The sequence below is a fragment of the Podarcis erhardii genome (assembly GCF_964252035.2).
Source record: "Podarcis erhardii genome assembly, chromosome: 8".
NCBI classification, from domain to species: Eukaryota; Metazoa; Chordata; class Lepidosauria; order Squamata; family Lacertidae; genus Podarcis; species Podarcis erhardii.
This window is the reverse complement of record NC_138499.1, coordinates 14657639-14676454: the sequence shown is the minus strand read 5'-3', so window position 1 is coordinate 14676454 and position 18816 is coordinate 14657639. Positions and strand designations below refer to the sequence as shown.

General features: G+C 45.2%; 1 protein-coding gene across 2 annotated transcripts; it reads right to left on the bottom strand.

Annotated features, from left to right (window-relative positions):
• Positions 1-8190: 8190 nt before the first annotated feature.
• KLHL38 (kelch like family member 38) lies at positions 8191-18624 on the bottom strand. Of its 2 annotated transcripts, none has more exons than XM_081874346.1 (4): positions 18397-18622; positions 15779-17240; positions 14438-14543; positions 8191-9041 (listed from the first exon to the last, which is right to left on the bottom strand). In XM_081874346.1, the coding sequence occupies exons 2-4, from the start codon at positions 17126-17128 to the stop codon at positions 8755-8757; spliced, it is 1743 nt and encodes a 580-aa protein (XP_081730472.1). In that variant the 5' UTR covers positions 17129-17240; positions 18397-18622; the 3' UTR covers positions 8191-8754. The 2 variants fall into 2 exon arrangements, with proteins under 2 accessions (XP_081730472.1, XP_081730473.1); XM_081874347.1 differs by lacking the exon at positions 8191-9041 and adding an exon at positions 13722-14041 and having other exon boundaries at positions 18397-18624.
• Positions 18625-18816: the final 192 nt, after the last annotated feature.

The window sequence follows — 18816 nt, the reverse complement described above, 5'->3', positions numbered from 1 at the left end:
CTCTCAGAGTCACATGAGAGGCATGCGATGTCTCCTGCGCTGCTCTGATCCTGCACATATAAACAGATCGGTTTAATTCCAGAAACTGCAGGTTGCATAGGAAACTGTTCCCATTAATTACTATTGACTAAGGATGTTGTGCTTCACCCAGACAACTAAAAAACTGTGGCAGCCAACTGCTAGCAAGTAGAACCGTCGATAAACAGAAGCATAAAACAGGTTAAAGTGCTGGTATGCAGACTGGTGTGGGACCATGAGCCAGTGGCGTAGCTGGCGGGGCACAGGAGCAGTTGCCCCGGGTGCAAAATTGTCAGGGGTACAAAATTTTGACCCTTGGTGCTGCCTCAATGCAGCTGCTTGGCTCCATTGAAAACGGTTTCTCCATGCAAACCAGACAACAGAACAACTCTTCTTTTCTTATCTTTGCGGCTATGATCTCCTGGGTGATGCGAAACCATTAGGCAGTTGTATGCGCATGTGTACTCTGTCCATTTCCCCCCCTCTGTGCATCTCCGGGTGCTGGCAACCCATGCTACGTCACTGCCACGAGCCATCGGCTTCAAGTCTGTGGTGACTCCACCATAGCCCAGATTGGATGGGACACTTTAGGGACCAAAGTTATGGTCCCTGGCAAAACTGCTGGTCCACCATGTCAGATAGTCTGTGAAGCACTGGGTTAGTTAAAGAGGTACTCAGAACTGCCATTTGCTTTAAGTTGCAACATTCATGAATCACAGGTCATGTAGACATCACAATGGAGCAAGAGAAGAGGTTTCTTTGAATGTTTTGCCTGGTGTTTTTGGACTACAATTCCCCTAAGCCCTGACAATTGCCCATGCTAACTGGGGCTGATGGGAGTTGTAGTTCAACAACAATTGGAGGTTACAGTGATGGCTACTTTTGCTTGAAGACACCCAGATGCACTTGCTAAGCTGGCCAGAAAACCACATGCATATTCGTCCGTGTTTACGCATGCAATTAATTTATTATTAAGAGCCTAACCAACGGCCCGCGGCGACACATTGCCAAGTCTTTATTCTTTGAGAGGCCCGCCAAGATGGCTTGCATCATCTCGCAAGGTTTATATTTATTGCTGTGAACATAAGCATGACATTTTGAATGCCCCGGTCAGGCCAGCCCAACTGCCAATCAAAGGCTGAGTCCTGAAACATCTGTGTGGTCTGCAAAACATTGCTGGATGGGGGGAGCTGCAAATTGTGTCTCAGCAGTCCTTTGGCCACTTTAACAAAGCAAGCCGGAGCCTAGAACTTTAGACGAAGGGCTGTAGATCAGTGGTAGAGCAACTCTTGAGCCTGCAGAAAGTCCCAGATTTCGTTCTCAGCATCTCCAAGTAGGAGTAGAAAGGAGGAAGGTCCCCTTTCTGGAACCCAGGATAGAATCATAGAATCACAGAATCACAGAATCATAGAGTTGGAAGAGACCACAAGGGCCATCGAGTCCAACCCCCTGCCAAGCAGGAAACACCATCAGAGCACTCCTGACATATGGTCGCAAATTCCACTGTCGAACAGCTCTTACTGTCAGGAAGTTCTTCCTAATGTTTAGGTGGAATCTTTTTTCTTGTAGTTTGGAACCATTGCTCCGTGTCCACTTCTCTGAAGCAGCAGAAAACAACCTTTCTCCCTCCTCTATGTGACATCTTTTTATATATTTGAACATGGCTATCATATCACCCCTTAACCTCCTCTTCTCCAGGCTAAACATGCCCAGCTCCCTTAGCCGTTCCTCATAAGGCATCGTTTCCAGGCCTTTGACCATTTTGGTTGCCCTCCTCTGGACCCGTTCCAGTTTGTCAGTGTCCTTCTTGAACTGTGGTGCCCAGAACTGGACACAGTACTCCAGGTGAGGTCTGACCAGAACAGTATACAGTGGCACTATTACTTCCCTTGATCTAGATGCTATACTCGTATTGATGCAGCGCTATCCTATTGATAGGCGCTGTCAATTAATGTAGCCCACAATGAACCAGATCAGTGTTTCCCAAACCTGGGTCTCCAGCTGTTGTTGGACTACAACTCCCACCATCCCTAGCTAGCAGGACCAGTGGTCAGGGATGATGGGAACTGTTGTCCAAAACCGGTTGGAGACCCAAGTGTGGGAAACACTGAACTAGATGAACCAATGGGGGGCTTCCTTTGTTTCTATGTTAGGCACGGTGGTGTTGCATAGTGGTTAAAGTGTCAGACTAGGACCTGGGAGACCAGCTTCAAGTCCCCACTCAGCCATGAAGCTCAGTGGGTGACCTTGAGCTAGTCACTCCCTCTCAGCCTAACCTACCTCACAGGGTTGTTGTGGAGATTAAATGAGAATGGGGAGAACCACGCACGCCACCCTGAGCTGTTTTGGGGGGGAAAGGTGGGATTTAAATGCAATAAATAAAATTAATAATGATGATGATGATAATGATGATAATGATAATAATAATAATAATAATAATAATAATAATAATAATAATAATAATGTCTTCATAACTTTGTCATGCACGTGATCTAGCTCTTGGTAAGGGCATTTCAGCTGTCAAACTTCAGTCATTAAAGTACATTCCATCCCTTGGCACATCTTTTGTTGTAAATATAGCTCAGTTGGCTAGAGCGTGGTGCTGATAATGCCAAGGCTGCAGGTTCAATCCTCGTAAGGGACAGCTGCATATTCCTGCATTGTGGGGGTTGGGCTAGATGATCCTCAGGGTCCCTTCCAATTCTATGATTCTATGATTCTATAAAATCAATGCTTAGTTCAGGTAAGCAAAGTTCTAACAAAGAACTGCCCATTTGGTTGCCTACTTTATTGGCAAAACCTATTAGTGTTTCACAACTTTCTGACTAGTTGCAGGACCTTAGCCAGACCTAGCAGAGTCAACGCAGAATCCACGGAAGCAATTGGCGACTTGGTTGCAGACAGGATAGATGAAGCAGGAACCAGGAACTTGTAGTTAGGTGTTTATTAATATACAGTGGACTATTTACAGGAACAGAACACTGATCTTTGGCTAGCTCTTTCTGACACGACTCACAACTCCTACACTCACTGACACACTGAACCACTGAACTCACGAACTCCGAACTAACACATTCCAGTTAGTTATCCATTGGTTATCACTCCCATGAGAGAGCTTGACCAATCAGGGAGAGGTCTCCATGTCTCTGTTATCACCAGGCAGACTTACTCCTTCAGATTGCCTTCTGGCTGTCTGCCAAACCTTAATTGACTCTGTGTGCGTAGCTGCCCGTACACAGTTTCCCAACATACTTGCACCCACCCAGGCTTTGCCGCCTGACCCCTGGCCAAAGTGCCAAGACTTTTTGATATCAGCTGTTAGCTACTGTCCTACTGGAACACAGCAAACAACAAAATGTTGCAGCATACTCCTAACACAAGAGCTCTTGGTCAGGGCTTCAACCTCAGGAGGTTGTGGACTCTCCTTCCTTGGAGGTTTTCAAGCAGAGGTTGGATGGCCACCTGTCATGGATGCTTTAGTTGAGATTCCTGCATTGAAGAGGGTTGGACCAGATGACCAACAGCAGCTGGGGACCCAAGTTTGAGAAATACTGTTCCAGAGTGTGACAAAGGGACAAATTCAAGTAGCAGGCATAGTGTGGTGTAGTGGTTAAGAGCAGTGGAATTGTAATCTGGTGAACTGGGTTCGATTCCCCACTCCTCCACATGCAGCAGCTGGGTGACCTTGGGCTAGTCACACTTCTCTGAAGTCTCTCAGCCCCACTCACCTCACAGAGTGTTTGTTGTGGGGGAGGAAGTGAAAGGAGATTGTTAGCCACTTTGAGACTCTTTAAGGGGAGTGAAAGGCGGGATATCAAGTCCAAACTACTACTACTACTACTTCTTCTTCTTCTTCTTCTTCTTCTTCTTCTTCTTCTTCTTCTTCTTCTTCTTCTTCTTCCCCATCCATCTAAACTAAACACATTTCACTGTGGATGTTGCCCTTGATCCCTTGGCTACACTTGGCTCATCCTGGCTTGTGGGGTTAAGACTGATGCTCTTATTTCCTTCGGATTGCAGCATCTGTATCCCATGATGTTTTGTTACTTAGCCTCTTGGAACTTGAGCCTCGGCTGGTAAATATTCCCATACTCAACAGCATAACACTCGCTGTGCTTTTAAATGTTTTCAGGGCCCTGTAGACATGTGTCATAACAACACAAAGCAGCAGTGTTTCTCTCTCCCCCCCCACCCCCCATTTCTTCCTACTCAGTGGAGGTGGCTAAGGGAGAGTTGGTCTAATTCAGCACCCAAGCTGGCCTGATTAAGCCCACTGCTTCCCTGCCCCACCCCCACTCCAAAGCACCCATTAGGTAGGTACTAGTAATGGGCGAATCTGCCAGTTTTGGTTTTTCTCAGTTTCTCATTTGTCCAGCCTTAAGTTCAGTTCTCCACATCAGTTTGCATTTAAAACAAACAGCATTTTAGTGCCCAATATGTACATTTTTGTATGCATTTCTTGCCTAAAATGCACATTTTCGCAAAGCATTTCTCCCTCCAATATAATGCATTTGTGTATGTAACATTCACCAAAATATGTATTTTGGTGCATGTTTTACCCTAGTATTTTGGTACACATTCCTGAGCTGGAGAACTGTGCTGCAAAACATTCAGATTTCAAAGTGCAAATTTCAAAGGGGGCAAATTTCAAAGGATGGCTGTTTTTCAGTTCACGTAGTTTCAGGAAGAGCAGAGGTTTGCTTTTAAATGTGAACAGAGTTACCTTTCTGCCCCTTCCCTAGTGTTACTGGATATCGACAAGATCCCTCACAGCACCCATTCGCCAGTGATGCCCACGGTGTATTCTGGTGTAGGATTCTAGCCCGCCTTATTCTCATATTTTGAGCATCTTTCCCCAGAACCTTCTTTTTTTTGCTTTACCTTTAATGGCTTTCCACAAGTTCTGGCCCTGGCCTTGGCCTGTATATGAATCAAAGGACAGAGTCGGTTTGCCTCAAACTGCTGGCAAGGTTTCCTAGGCTGTCATTTGACTGGCCAGCTTCCCAAGCACTGCCTTCCCACAGAATAAAGTTTGCACAGCTTCTTCTGCCTATGTTAGTCCATGGGAGAGGCAGTGGAACTTATTCCCAGAAATTAAATGGGCACAGAATTGCAACCTGTCAGTGATCTCTTTCCTTGCTTGCCCTCACGCTTGTCTTTACAAACACCAACCTGGCTTTTCAATAAGTGAAGAAATGATTGCGGAATAAATAAATACGGCAGACAAAGTGATGTTTTCAGAAATGCAGCCTTTGGTTTGGGAATAGGCATGCTAGAATGCAAAGTAGGTCCCATGTTTCATCTGCAGAATCTATTGTTATTGTTATTGTTATTATTATTATTATTATTTTAAGGAACTTATTGGTTGCCTTTTAAAATAGAAATAAAAATACCTTCCCAAGGTGATGTACAATAAAAAAGTTTTAAAACCAACAATAATATTCACAATTAAACTATTCAGAAGTATCAGTAAACCATTTAATTTCAACCCATCTCTCTCTCTCTCTCTCTCTCTCTCTCTCTCTCTCTCTCATGTCCAGGCCTGGAGGGCATATTCTTCATGGCAAAGGCTGAGCTTTATGCATAGCAAGTGTTATGTATTCAGTGGTCTGTGTTTGCCTGAGATTGAGTTTGGACTAAGGATTCTGAGCCCCTGTGTTCTGATTCAATACATGATATCCAATCACAGAACATTTCGGGAATTCGGCCTCTGCCATTGGCCCTTGAACTCTGAGTTGTGATTCGCAGCTTGGAAGTTTAGACAGCCAATCACACAGGGAGTGGGAGTGGCCCAGGCTTTCAGGAATGCATATAAGCAGTTGCTTTGCCCCTGTTTCCCAGATATGTACAGTGGTACCTCTGGTTGAGAATGGGATCCGTTCCAGAGGCCCATTCGCAACATGAAAAGAGCGGGTTGCGATTTGCCACTTCTGCGCATGCGTGTAACGTCATTTTGCACTTCTGCACATGCGTGAGCGGCGAAACGTGGAAGTAACCCTTTCCAGTACTTCCGGGTCGCCGCGGGATGTAACCTGAAAGAACGTAACATGAAGCGGACATAACATGAGGTATGACTGTAGTTCAATAAAGGTTCTTGCTGTTACCACTGTGTCTTGCCTCATGGGAACCCACCTACACTTCAGCAAGGAACTATACTATAGATAGGTATACTAACTAAAGAAGGGCAAGGCAAGTATTGCTCCCCTAACTGAAGAGTTTGGATTTGATATCCCGCCTTTCACTCCCCTTCAGGAGTCTCAAAGCGGCTAACATTCTCCTTTCCCTTCCTCCCCCACAACAAACACTCTGTGAGGTGAGTGGGGCTGAGAGACTTCAAAGAAGTGTGACTAGCCCAAGGTCACCCAGCAGCTGCATGTGGAGGAGCGGAGACGCGAACCCGGTTCCCCAGATTACGAGTCTACTGCTCTTAACCACTACACCACACTGGCTCTCTGGCACCTCCATGTGGCGCTGCTGCTGCTGCTGCAGCACAGAGCTGTGGCACAGTGGTTGGACGTGTATGCCCTCCTCCTGAGGCTGGGGCACTGCCACTGCCACGACTCTCGCTGTCCGCCTGCCTCCCCCATGGATTGGGGACGCCACATGGCCAATGGATGCAAGCGCCCTCCCTCTCTCAACTCCTGCTTGGCATGCTGCTCAGGTGAGCTGGGCAGGCAGGATAGGAAGTGCCTCCAGTTGGGATGGCAACCGAAGAGGCGAGTCCCTAATATTTTTTTTTGTCCAGGGCAATTGCCCCGGATGTTATGTACTGAAGTTCTCACCCTGGGCCAGCAGGGGGATACTGTAGATAGTTATGCAAATGAAGGATCGAAAGTGACGTTCAGGGATTGGATAGTTTTTATGCAAATGAAGGATCGAAAGTGACGTTCAGTGATTGGATAGTTTTAGAAAGTTGCTACAATAACGTTGTACTGGAGCTCTATATAAGCAGGCTGACTGAGCCCTTCAGTCAGTTCTGTTCTGGCCTCTGAATAAACAAGAGCTGTTTGAAGAATCGCTGTGTCGTCTGATATGTTCACCCACAACTTAACACCGGATGCCCCCCGCCATGCTATGCCCCTGTATATTTATGCCAGGTCTGGCCAATCCAGAGGCTTCATGTGGACAGGGGCCAATGGTGCACTCTGCACCTTCAAAGACCTCCAGATGTTGAGTGGAAACCACCCGTGGCATCTTGCTAGGCTAGAACTTCGTGCTGTAGGAACTGAATGCTAAGCAATAGTGGCAGATCATCTGACTGTCCCATTCATACTTGTTTTTCCTCAAAAAATAAAATAAAAAATGGTGTGGCACACAAATCCCTTTCTGTTGAACCAGGTGGGTTTTGAAACCAGACGTGGAGAGAGGGGAACAGGCAAAAAACTGGGGCACTTATTTATCTTTGCACTGGTTTCTTTCGTAATCTTGTCAGGTCTGTTTAATCAAAGGGAAATGAGAAATGCATTAAAATAATACAAAGGGGAAAATGCTGCCCTTGGAACCATCCTCACTCCTGAAGTTAAAAGAACACAGGCGTAACACACACACACACACACACACACACACACACACCCCGTCAAAAGCTCCTGGCGAGGATTACAGTGAAAATCTTAAACAACGCACAAAAGAGTTCACGGGACAGAAAGAGATAGAAGTGTGAGGAAATAGAATGGGAAGAAGACTGAAATGCCTTCCGTGGGGTTAATGAGGCCCTGATGTGACAGCATAGCCCAGCTGGTTCCTGATACCCTCCAACTTCATTTCTCTAAGCTTAGGTGACCTTCCGCCATTTTTTGGAGGCTGATCTCAAGCTATCATCCTGTTCCCACCTGGGGCCTGCTTTCTACTTTGGGAAACGGCTGCAGTTCAGTAGTAGACCATCTGCTTTGGTTCAATCCTCAGCATCTTCTGGTAGGACTGCCTGAAACACTGGAGAACTGCTGCCAGTCATTGTAGGAAATGCTAAGCTATATAGGCTAACGGTCTGACCCGGCCTGAGGCAGCTTCTTCCTGTGTTTCACGCCATGGCCCACTGGCACCTCCTTCTGCTTTGGAGTTCATCCATGGTTCACAGTCGTCCAACCATAATGCCGTACTTCTGGGTGCCACTACGCCCTGCCAAACAGTGCGGAGCCTTCCCACAATCCATTGCTGCTTTTATGAAGCACCATAGAATTGGACAGGTTCTTTAATTGTCAAGGGAGACAGCTTCTAAGAAAACAGGAACAGTGAACACTTTAGATATACGCATGAAAACCATAAAAAAAAAGAATCAACAGTCACTGTTGTCTGGATGGGGTTGCTTGGAAGACCTGTTAGAAGCCAATGCTTCATCTTGATCTGCGTCACAACTTCCCTCAAGGGCCCGTTGAGGTTGTGAGGAAAGTCCCTCAGAGGGCAGGAAAGAGGAGATGGTACATTCTGGTCTTTTAGGCAAAAAAAATCCAAATTATATCCCTCATGGTAAACCAACCAACCATCCAACCACCCACAAGAAGCTCCGAACATTATGCACAACAGACATTTCATCACACTCAAAATCTGCCACTATGTCATTTTTACCTCAAGATATAGTGGGGAATGGGAGTCCAAACCAGGAACTGAATCCCTAAGGTCTCCACCTTATTTGTTTGTCCATTTTGGTGGTGGCAAGAGTCTACCAGTCTTCTCCATGCAGAGAGCAACATGGGCCTTTCAAGTTGAAGAGGACAATGCCCGTTTCCCTCAGCCCTCCTCTCACAAGAGGTTGGCATAAGGCACACACTGGAGCGCCAGACACCCATGGTCAAAGAGTCTGTGGGGCAGGTGCCCCTTTGAAGCCCAGGTGTCTGTCTTGGGGTCGTAGCACTCGAGCGAATCAGAGTCTTTGATTTCATTGTCAAAGGTAAGGCAGCGACCACCGGTCAGATACAGCTTCTCATTTATCGCCGCAGCGCCGTGATGCATCCTCCTGTCTTTCATGTCTGCACATTTCACAAATTTATTAGCTTTGGTATCATAAGCAATCACTCGTCTGGTATACCCTGGAGGGGGGGTGGAGGGGGGGAAAGAGAGAAACACAACAGACAATTATGAATTTTGCAAAAATCCTTTGCATCAAATGCATAAAGAGGCGGTTTCAGAGTTAGAAGTGCTGGTGATTGTTAATTCCAAAATACAGTGGTACCTCGGGTTAAGAACTTTATTCGTTCCGGAGGCCCGTTCTTAACCTGAAACTGTTCTTAACCTGAGGTACCACTTTAGCTAATGGGGCCTCCCGCTGCCACCGCACCACCGTCGTGCGATTCTGTTCTCATCCTGAAGCAAAGTTCTTAACCCGAGGTAATATTTCTGGGTTAGCGGAGTCTGTAACCTGAAGCGTCTGTAACCTGAGGTACCACTATATTTGAAATGTGGGCCTGGAACACGCTTGTGGCACAGATACTGCAGCGCTGTCAGAGCTTTTCTGCGTGGCAAAACATTTGTGTGAATAGCTCTGTCCCTTTTGACTATGGTCACATCCACGCCAGACATTTAATTTTTTTAAAAAAATATAATATTTATTCAGGTTTTAAAACATTACCAAAAAAAAACACAAAAAAAACAGAGAACACAATACAAAAAATGCAAAAATTAAAAAAAAACAAAAACAAAAAACAGATAAAAAGGAAAAAATATAATTAGAAAATACATACAATCAAAACAGAAAAAAAGCAAGTTAAACCTTTACATAGTTTTCTTTCTATGACTTATTTCCTTGGCCTCCTCTCACCTCCCCTCTTTGTTTTCTAGTTCAAATAGATATTTCAGCAAATCCTTCATCTTTATTTTTGTCCTAATAATTTATCTTAATATACTGTGATTTTCCATTCTCTCTTTCACCAATTAGCCATCCACTTTTACTTTATTTAATCTTATTTCTCATTAAAACTGATGTATTTAAACCTATTCTCTTAAGACATTTCCCCTAGGGTCATAAAAATTCCATTCCACGATTTCTCCATCTCTCATTAAAAGCAATTTTAAAAAATAATAATATCAATATATACTCTTTAACACACCAGACATTTAAAACGTGAGTGGCAAGGATTCTCTGTGCACAGCAATGGAAGGAGAAAGGATGCCCTCAAAGGAAGAATGGTAGATGAGATGGCAAAACTGACAGCAATGGTAAGAGGAACACATTCAGAACCCTTCAAAGAAGACTGGTATGTTTCTAGTCTGTTTAAAAGTTATTTCCCATATGTGGAGATCACAGTGGGGTTTGAAGTGTAAGAAAAAAAGAAGAGCATGTTAAGAAACTGGTTAAAGGGAATGAAATTAGATAAGATGGAAACTTGAAACACAGTTGTATGTTATTTGGGTTATAAACTTCGATGTTGGGTGAACAGGAAGTCAATAGTTTTGTTGAATTGGAATACAGTGGTACCTCGGGTTAAGTACTTAATTTGTTCAGGAGGTCCGTACTTAACCTGAAACTGTTCTTAACCTGAAGCACCACTTTAGCTAATGGGGCCTCCCGCTGCTGCTGTGCCGCCGGAGCCCAATTTCTGTTCTTATCCTGAAGCAAAGTTCTTAACCTGAAGCACTATTTCTGGGTTGGCGGAGTGTGTAACCTGAAACGTATGTAACCTGTAGCGTATGTAACCCGAGGTACCACTGTATAACTGTTAAGTAACAAGTGTAACTTTCAATATGGAAAAAGAATAAAATATTATTATTTTTAAAATACATTTAAAGCGCTCTTAGACCACTTTTAACAGCCATGGCTTCCTTGAAGGAATCCTGGGAACGGTAGTTTGTTAAAGGCACTGATGATTGTAGCTCTCCCAAGGAACAAACTACAGTTCCCAGGATTCCTTGGGAGGAGGCCATTGGCATAAGTGTGAGTTAAAGCATGGTGCAGATGTGACCTCTATTATTATGCCCTCTTTCTTATGTGACTTGCAGTCATGTGGTGAAAACTGCCAGACTTACCACATCACACAGGAAGCAGTTGCTACATCAAGGAAAGGGAACCTATCGCCTTCCAGATATTGATGGACTCCAACTCCCATCAACCAGCCAGCCAGCCTGGCCAATGGTCAGGAATGGTGGGAGTTGTAACCCAACATCATCTGGAGGGCCACAGATCTGGAGGGCTACTTAGCTTTGCATGGATACCTTTTCAAATGGCTGCCACACCCTTGACTTTGTGTATGCATCGGGTCTCTGAAGCTCCAATAATCAAAGTACTTGTTGCCAGCAAAACCCCCCACAAATATTTAATTTATACCCCACCCTCCCTGACCAGAGCTGGGCTCAGGGCAGCTAACACCAATAAAATTATATTAAAACATAATGGGGGGGGGGGGACAGTTAATTAAAATAAGGGCTAAAATATAGGTTAAAATGCAATTGAAAATGCAGCCTCATTTTAATAGCAGCCTATAAATCAAAACCATAAGGGGAAGGAAAACATAAGGGTCAGACTGAGTCCAAACCAAGGGCCAGACGGAACAGCTCTGTCTTGCAGGCCCTGCAGAAATATGTCAAGCCCCGCAGGGCCCTAATCTCTTGTGACTGAGCGTTCCACCAAGACGGGGCCAGTACTGAAAAGGCCCTGGCCCTAGTTGAGGAAGCAGCAGTGGCAGAAGCCAGGGAGTTCCTGACATGATGGGGCAAGTTACAGCAGTGGCCTCTGATGCATCAGTTCCTTCTGCTCCCCAACTCCATGACGCCTGAGGCGACTATGCTGGCATCTGCCAGCACTCAGTGGATTTGCAGCCATATGACTGACCGCAAAGTCTTTCTGTCATGAAGCTGACAGCTAGATGGACAATTAAAAAGGCAGGAGGTATTTTTTTGGGAGCAGGAAGTAGGCAAAAGTATGGAGGAACTTCCCTTTCCTACCCTGAAGATCACAGAAATCGAATAAATATTAAGGTGGTGTTGGTAAATCTGAGTTGCTAGACAGCTCAGTTCTGAGGACTTGCAAACGAGCTTTGGAAAGCTCTCTTTTTGCTATATTGTTCTCCTTTCAAACAACTATGTTTTATCACTTAGTGGTTCAACTCAGAACCAATGTAGGTTTAGACACAACTGCAGTAGGCGATAACATCAAAAAAGAAAGCACCATTTAATTAAAAGCAAGAATCCCATTACTTGAGCCAATGAACCCAGCTTTGTTTGATGTGTATTGGGCAATGAAGACTTGAAATATACTGGATGCCTCCCCCCCCCCCTTTGTAAAGAATGTGTTTGTTATCATTGTGATTTCTCAGTTCCAGCTGCTGATAAGCCAAGAACAACTGGATGATGTTATGGCATACTTACGTGGTAAATGAAAACTTATCGGTAGTAAATCTCTCCACTTTAAAAGAGAATGAATTATGTTTGAAATTAGACAAAATGTTTGTGTGCTTTGTTAAGTAAACCACCCCAAAAAAGCTTATGGCTTAAGCTTGTCAGTTGAATTATTGGCACAAAGGTTCAGAATAAATACATTTGAAGGTGTTATTTTTTTGAAAAATCTTTTTCTCATCTCTGCTGCGTTCACATTTTGAGCTCCTCATTTTCTCTCATACCAAGCTGTTTCATACGTTTTTGTTTTCCAACACAGACATAAATTTCATAAACGAAAAAGCATGCACAAAAAAGCCTTACTCAGGCAGTTAAGGTGTGGAAGGCCTAGGGTGGAGAGAGCAATCATTCAAAATCAGACCAGCTGACAACTGATTAGGGGATGGTTTCCCCTTCTTTCAGCAACCCCCTCTATCATTCCCATATTGTTCAGAAGGGACCCACAATCCTCCGGAAAGGCTTTTTCCTCAGGGTTATGTAGCTAGAGTTGAATCTCAAGGCCAAAGTCCAAGCTATGCGCCACAGGCAGTGGTGGAGCAAGCCAATCAGGCACCTGGGGTGGCGCATGTGCCCTACACCAAGGGGTGGGGCCAGCCGGGACAGGATGCTCCACAGGGTCTGCCTGCCTCCCCCCACTCAGCCACCCTATAGCTGAGGGGGAGGCGGCAGGCAGACCATATAGGGCAGCGTTGAGCCTGTGCACGCCAAAGCCACTGCATCACTCCCAGGAGAGACGTGTGGCTCGGGCGCACTGCAGGCATTGTGGTGAGTGCCACCCAGCATTTTGTCACCCCCCCTTCAGTGGTGACACCTGGGGCGGCCTGCCCCCACCGCACCCCCTTCCTTCCGCAGCCCCTGACCACAGGACCCCTGCAAAATGACCACACAGAGTTTTGGATGGGTGAATCTGTCAATTCCGGTTTCTCCCTGTTTCTCAATCTTAAATTCTGTTCTCCACATTTCCACACTAGTTTTCAATTTTATTTTAAAATTCTTTAGCATTTTAGTGTAAATTTATAGGGACACAGGTGGCGCTGTAGGTTAAACCACAGAGCCTAGGACTTGCCGTTCAGAAGGTTGGCGGTTCGAATCCCCGTGATGGGGTGAGCTCCCGTTGCTCGGTCCCTGCTCCTGCCAACCTAGCAGTTTGAAAGCACGTCAAAGTGCAAGTAGATAAATAGGTGCCGCTCCGGCGGGAAGGTAAACGGCGTTTCCGTGAGCTGCTCTGGTTCGCCAGAAGCGGCTTAGTCATGCTGGCCACATGACCCGGAAGCTGTACGCCGGCTCCCTCGGCCAATAAAGCGAGATGAGCGCCACAACCCCAGAGTCCGCCACAACTAGACCTAATGGTCAGGGATCCCCTTACCTTTACCTATCCTAATGTGCACATACCTTTGTCTGCAGTTTTGCCCTAATATTGTGCAAAGCAATTGCCAGGGGAGGGAGAGAAGGACACAGAAACTTTCCTTCCATGAATTTCCTACCATCCACTTATCTTCAGATCTGTGCAGTTAATAACAACTAGGGTCTACCTCTGAATGGAGTTACGGGTGTAATATAAAACCAGTTTTTGTACGTGGACAAAAACATCAAGTTCATAAGTCTATGGAAGCATGCAGCAAAATCTAGTGTGGGGTGGGTTTTTCCATGACGTGTTCTGCTTTATTCCTTCTTGGCATGTTTATAATCCTGACACAGAAGACTGTAAAAATAAGGAGAGGATAGACTTAAGTTCTACTATGGCAGAAGGCAAGGGAGAGGGACTTTGGCATCAACCACTGAAATAGCCCCTTTTCTGCCTTGAAGGTTTCAAGCAATAAGCTCCAAGGCACTGCACAATGTCCACACACAGACTTGGCTGCGTGACCAGTTGTGGAAAGGAATTGCACACCGCAATGGCATGCAGTTAAGAAGAAATAGAGCAGTGTTGGGGCCAGCGGTGGGATACAGTCAGATTCTAAATCCCATCAGCCTCAGCCAGCAGGGCCAATGGCCAGGGTGTTGTGGTCATCAGCATCGTTTAGGACCTTAGGTTAGCCACTCTCATCCTAGAGCACCTGCGTTGTGAAAACAGTCTAAGAGCACTTAAACAAATTACCTCCAACAATAAAAATCCGGTCTCCAATCACAACTGCTGGTGCGCAGACGTTCTTCACCATTCTGGTCTCCATCCGGAACCACATGTTCCTGGACACATGATATACCTGAGGAACACCCAACACATAAATGAGATTTCTGGGATTAGCTGTAAAAAGAGCACCTCTGATTGCTCACACCGATTGCATTTCTGAAAGGGAGGGTGACTGCTCACACGCTTACAGCAACCACAACCATTGAACAGTCTGTGGAAGAACCATTCCATTGGGGATGTGGAGCAAATCACTGTTTTGGGAATCCCATTGCCTTCATCTCCCTTTGCTATCCCTCCTTCTTTGGTGGCAATGGTGGCATTCCCTCTTGCTCCTCCTCCTCCCGGCTTACATTTTGTTGTTGGTAGAGGCATCCTTCTCCATACACGGAAAAACAGGAAGCTGCCTTTTACTGAGTCAGATGATTGGTTCATCTAACTCAGATTTGTCTATACACTCTCTCCAGGATTTCATACAGGGGGTGTTCCCAGACTGGAGATGCCAGGAAGTGAACCTGAGACCTTCTGCATGGTAAAGATGCATTAGAGCTTCCTCTAATGTCTGAGATTCAGGTTTGCCTTGCTAAAGTGGCTAGAGGACTTCTGAGGCACATGTGCAATTTGCATGGCCTGCCATGTCTAGCAATGTTTTGCGGACCGCACAGATGTCTTTGGACTCGAGCCTTTGATTGGCAGTTGGCCTGGCCTGCCTGGGACATTCAAAATGTCAGGCTTATGTTCACATCAACAAATATACACCCTGAACTACATGCTGCTAAATGATGCAAGCCTTCTTGGTAGGCCTCCTTAAGAACAAAGACTTTGCAAAGTGTCATTGTGGACATTCGTTAAACTCTTATAAATGAATTAATTGCATGTGTAAACAGAAATGAATAAGCATGTAGTTTTCTAGGGAAGACAGTTTCTGCTTAGCAAGTGCATTTGAGTGTTTACAGCAGCGGTACCCTCCAAATTCTGTTGGACAACAGCTCCTAAAGCAAGCATGACCCAAAGTGGTCAGGGGATGATGGGAGTTGTATTCCTACAGTATCTGGAGGACACTGTATTGGCCACTCCTGAACTACAGCATGGAATTCATGATAAATCATCAAGATAACAGATAGAATTTTATATTGACAGCTGAGTCGGGGCACAAGTCATTCATTACTTTGTAGAACATAAGAGCAGCCACGTGTGGTCAGATCCAATGGATTCAAAAGCCTGAAATCATGTCTCTGTGTATGCTAAACATTGTCTCTAAAGAGGACAACTGGCATCTTGAAGGTGAGATGGTTGAAGATTGGGAGTTACCTGTATTAGCCGGACAGGGTTTTGCATCGTGTCTTCCCCTCCAAAGAGATAGATTCTTTGGTCTTTGGAAGACACAGCAGGATGAAGAACGGCAACAGGCATGTTTGCCATGTGCTCCCAAACATTGTAGATACTGTCATATCTTTCCATGGAATTTAGGATCTCCTGGTTTTCTCCAATGCCCCCAATGGCAAAAATATAGTTTTTATAGGCAATGCTCCTGTGGGAATAGCGCCGGACTAACATGGGCTCCACTAGCCTCCACTGGTTAAGTTTGAGTGAGAAGATATAAACATTGTCACTGACTTGGTTCTTCCCATTGCCAATGGGAATGCCTCCAAGGAGATAAACATTACTGTGGACGCTCACTACAGAGGCCTTGTAGAGCCGTGTTGGGTATTTGGCAAGGCTCAACCATTGGTTTGTCTTCTCGTCGTACAGCAAGACATCCCTCGTTGTCTGTTGGTTGTCTTTCCGGCCACCAACCAGGAGGAGGAATTCCCGGCATGAATATCGCCGAGGAACGTGCCACATAGGTTTGATATCTGGAGCACTGGTGCTATACAGAGAAAACATCTGCTTTTGGGCCAGTTCCAGGATATTTCTACATGCTGGGGACGACTGAATGAGAGAATCGTTGGCAATGAAGTGGAAGAAAAATGTTGGATGGACGTACTGAAGCCTTACTTTCTTGAACAAGTCTTGGATATAGCTTTGCCGTGCCTGAGGATCATGCCTCACCCAAACCATGAGAGCCTCAAAAACTTGTTCCTCCTCTCCACAAAGCTCATCATCTCCAAGATAGTCTATCAACTCCAAAACACAGAGTTCTTTCAGGTCTTCGGAGATGGCTACTTCAGGGAAACACTTCAGAGCCATTGCTTTGGCTTTCTTCTTGAGTTTATCGCAGTGCAAGATCTCCGAGAGCCGAATCAGACTGAGGCAGTTATCTGGAGCAAGTTGGTCCTGGAGGTAGGCTGAACAGGCCTCAAATAGCTTCATGTACTGGAGCATGGAAGCAGTTTCCATTAGATACAAAATATTCTCCACTGTCATTAGGATCTCTCCTGTGTAAACGTAGACAATGATGCAATGAAGAATGTTTGAGTCAATGTCTCTGAGGCTGACTTTTTCCTGGCCACTCTCTTTGAAGTTGTTGCAGAACATTGCCTTGAAGTAGGGGCTACTTGAGGCAAGTACATTCCTATGGCAAGGGATTTCTGTGTCACCTGTACACAGGACAACGTCAGTTAGGATTCTGTTCTTCCGCAAAATGTTGAGCTGCTTTAGCAGCTCAGAGGAGAAATCCTGATCTTTGAAGAGTCGGTCTTGTGTGCATTTCTCTTCCATAGTGGAATCAGGGAGATATCAGCACTGGCCAAACAAGAATTCTCATTGGTGGTTCATCAGCCTCCTTGACTTGATAGATCACAGTCAAATGGTCCGTTTAAACATTGTTCATCTAGAGCAGAAATGGAAAAGCTAGCTTCATTCACCAGTATAAGGCCAAACAGGTGAAGGAAACATCACAGAACATATTTTATAAAACCAAGCAGGCAGGTTGGACGTCTGGGGTTACCTGGGGGTATTTCTGACAGAGTAGAATAATAATACAAAAATTAAGCATGCATTACAAGACAATAAGGACAATTAGTGGCTCAAGCACAAAGCCTGAATCAAACAATTTCTTCATGATAAGTATCTCTTAACAAATGCATGCTTGCCTATCATTCCCATGAAGCACTTACAGTTTAGTATCTTCCATCTCAAACCCCTCGGCCCCATGTCAATATTAGTCATTCCCAAAGAATGCAATTCTGGCAGCACGACATAACAAACTAAACTCCTCGAGTCTAGAAATCTGTAGGGGGTGGGGGGAATGATATATTTATTTATTCCCCAGTTGCTTTTGCTTTCATATCCACCAAGAATAAGAGCAGTAGATTCTCCCTGCTTTACTTGGTGTCTGCTGGAGCATTTTCCCCTGCTCCCACAGCATCACATATTTGTACACAAGCAAGACATCACTGGAAAAAAATAGATGCAACGTTTTATCTCTTTTTAAGAAAGAGCCACCGTTTTAGCTTATACTGCTTGGGGAGGGGGAAAACGGGGTAAATAATATAAGTTATCTGCTGTCCTAGGGAGAGAAGGATAACTGGCAGATAACTTTGCAAACCACCACTGCAGCCTCCTTCTAATAGCAACAGAGGAAGCTGTTTTATACGCAGTCAGACCATATGTCAGTTCTATGATCCTAGTATTGCCTGGGCCAGTATTGCCTACATTGACTGCTGGTGGCTTTCCAGAGTTTCAGGTATATCTCTGTCCAAGTCGTACCTGGAGGTGCTGGAGATTAAACCTGAGAGCTTCTGCAATGCAGAGCAGATGCGCCATGATTAAACTACGGCCGTTCCCCACAAATGCAACATGAATCCAACAGACATGCAACATACGAGCGTCACAAACAAAGCAGTTGGGGTCCTTCCCCACAAATGCAATATATATACTTTGCATGGCTGGTTAAGGCCTAAATGCAGCAGTAAAAACACACAGCAGGCAAAACAGTCTCCCAGATCTCTGACATCTGTAGTGAAAATGATGGCAGAGCTGTTTACCTTATTCCTTCCCTGCTTTGGCTTGTTTATTCTCTGCTGAAACTTTCCATGGCTAGGCTCATGAATATGAAGACTTTTTTAAAATTTTGTTTTTTTAAAAAAGGAGCTTGAGATTGTTCTTTCGCTGGTGAAAGATTCATAGGGGGAGGTTTCTGGGTTTGTTTAGTATCAAGGCACTGTCACGGCTCTCTGAAGGTTGGCTCATGAGGTACCGCAATGAGGCACTGTATACATTCCTCGACTAAGAATAGTTGCCCGTGTACTTTTTACTGTGTTGTGACATGTGACTTTCCAGTTGCCTGCTGCAACGACGAGGTGAACGGAACACAGCGCTACTGAGCATGCCCAGAGGGTGTTTTTCTGGCAAGTGTTTACATACAAAAATAGACATGGATGAAGGATGGGGCATTTGCAGAAGCC

Bases quoted from the DNA above. Each gene is read 5' to 3' on its own strand.
- KLHL38 (XM_081874346.1), bottom strand. From the start codon at position 17,128: ATGGAAGAGAAATGCACACAAGACCGACTCTTCAAAGATCAGGATTTC. The intron at 14,544-15,778 runs GTAACTCCCAAT...GGTGTTCCTCAG, and splicing joins ACCCTGTCCGGCTAATACAG to GTATATCATGTGTCCAGGAA. The intron at 9,042-14,437 runs GTAATTTGTTTA...CCCCCCCTCCAG, and splicing joins CCGGATTTTTATTGTTGGAG to GGTATACCAGACGAGTGATT.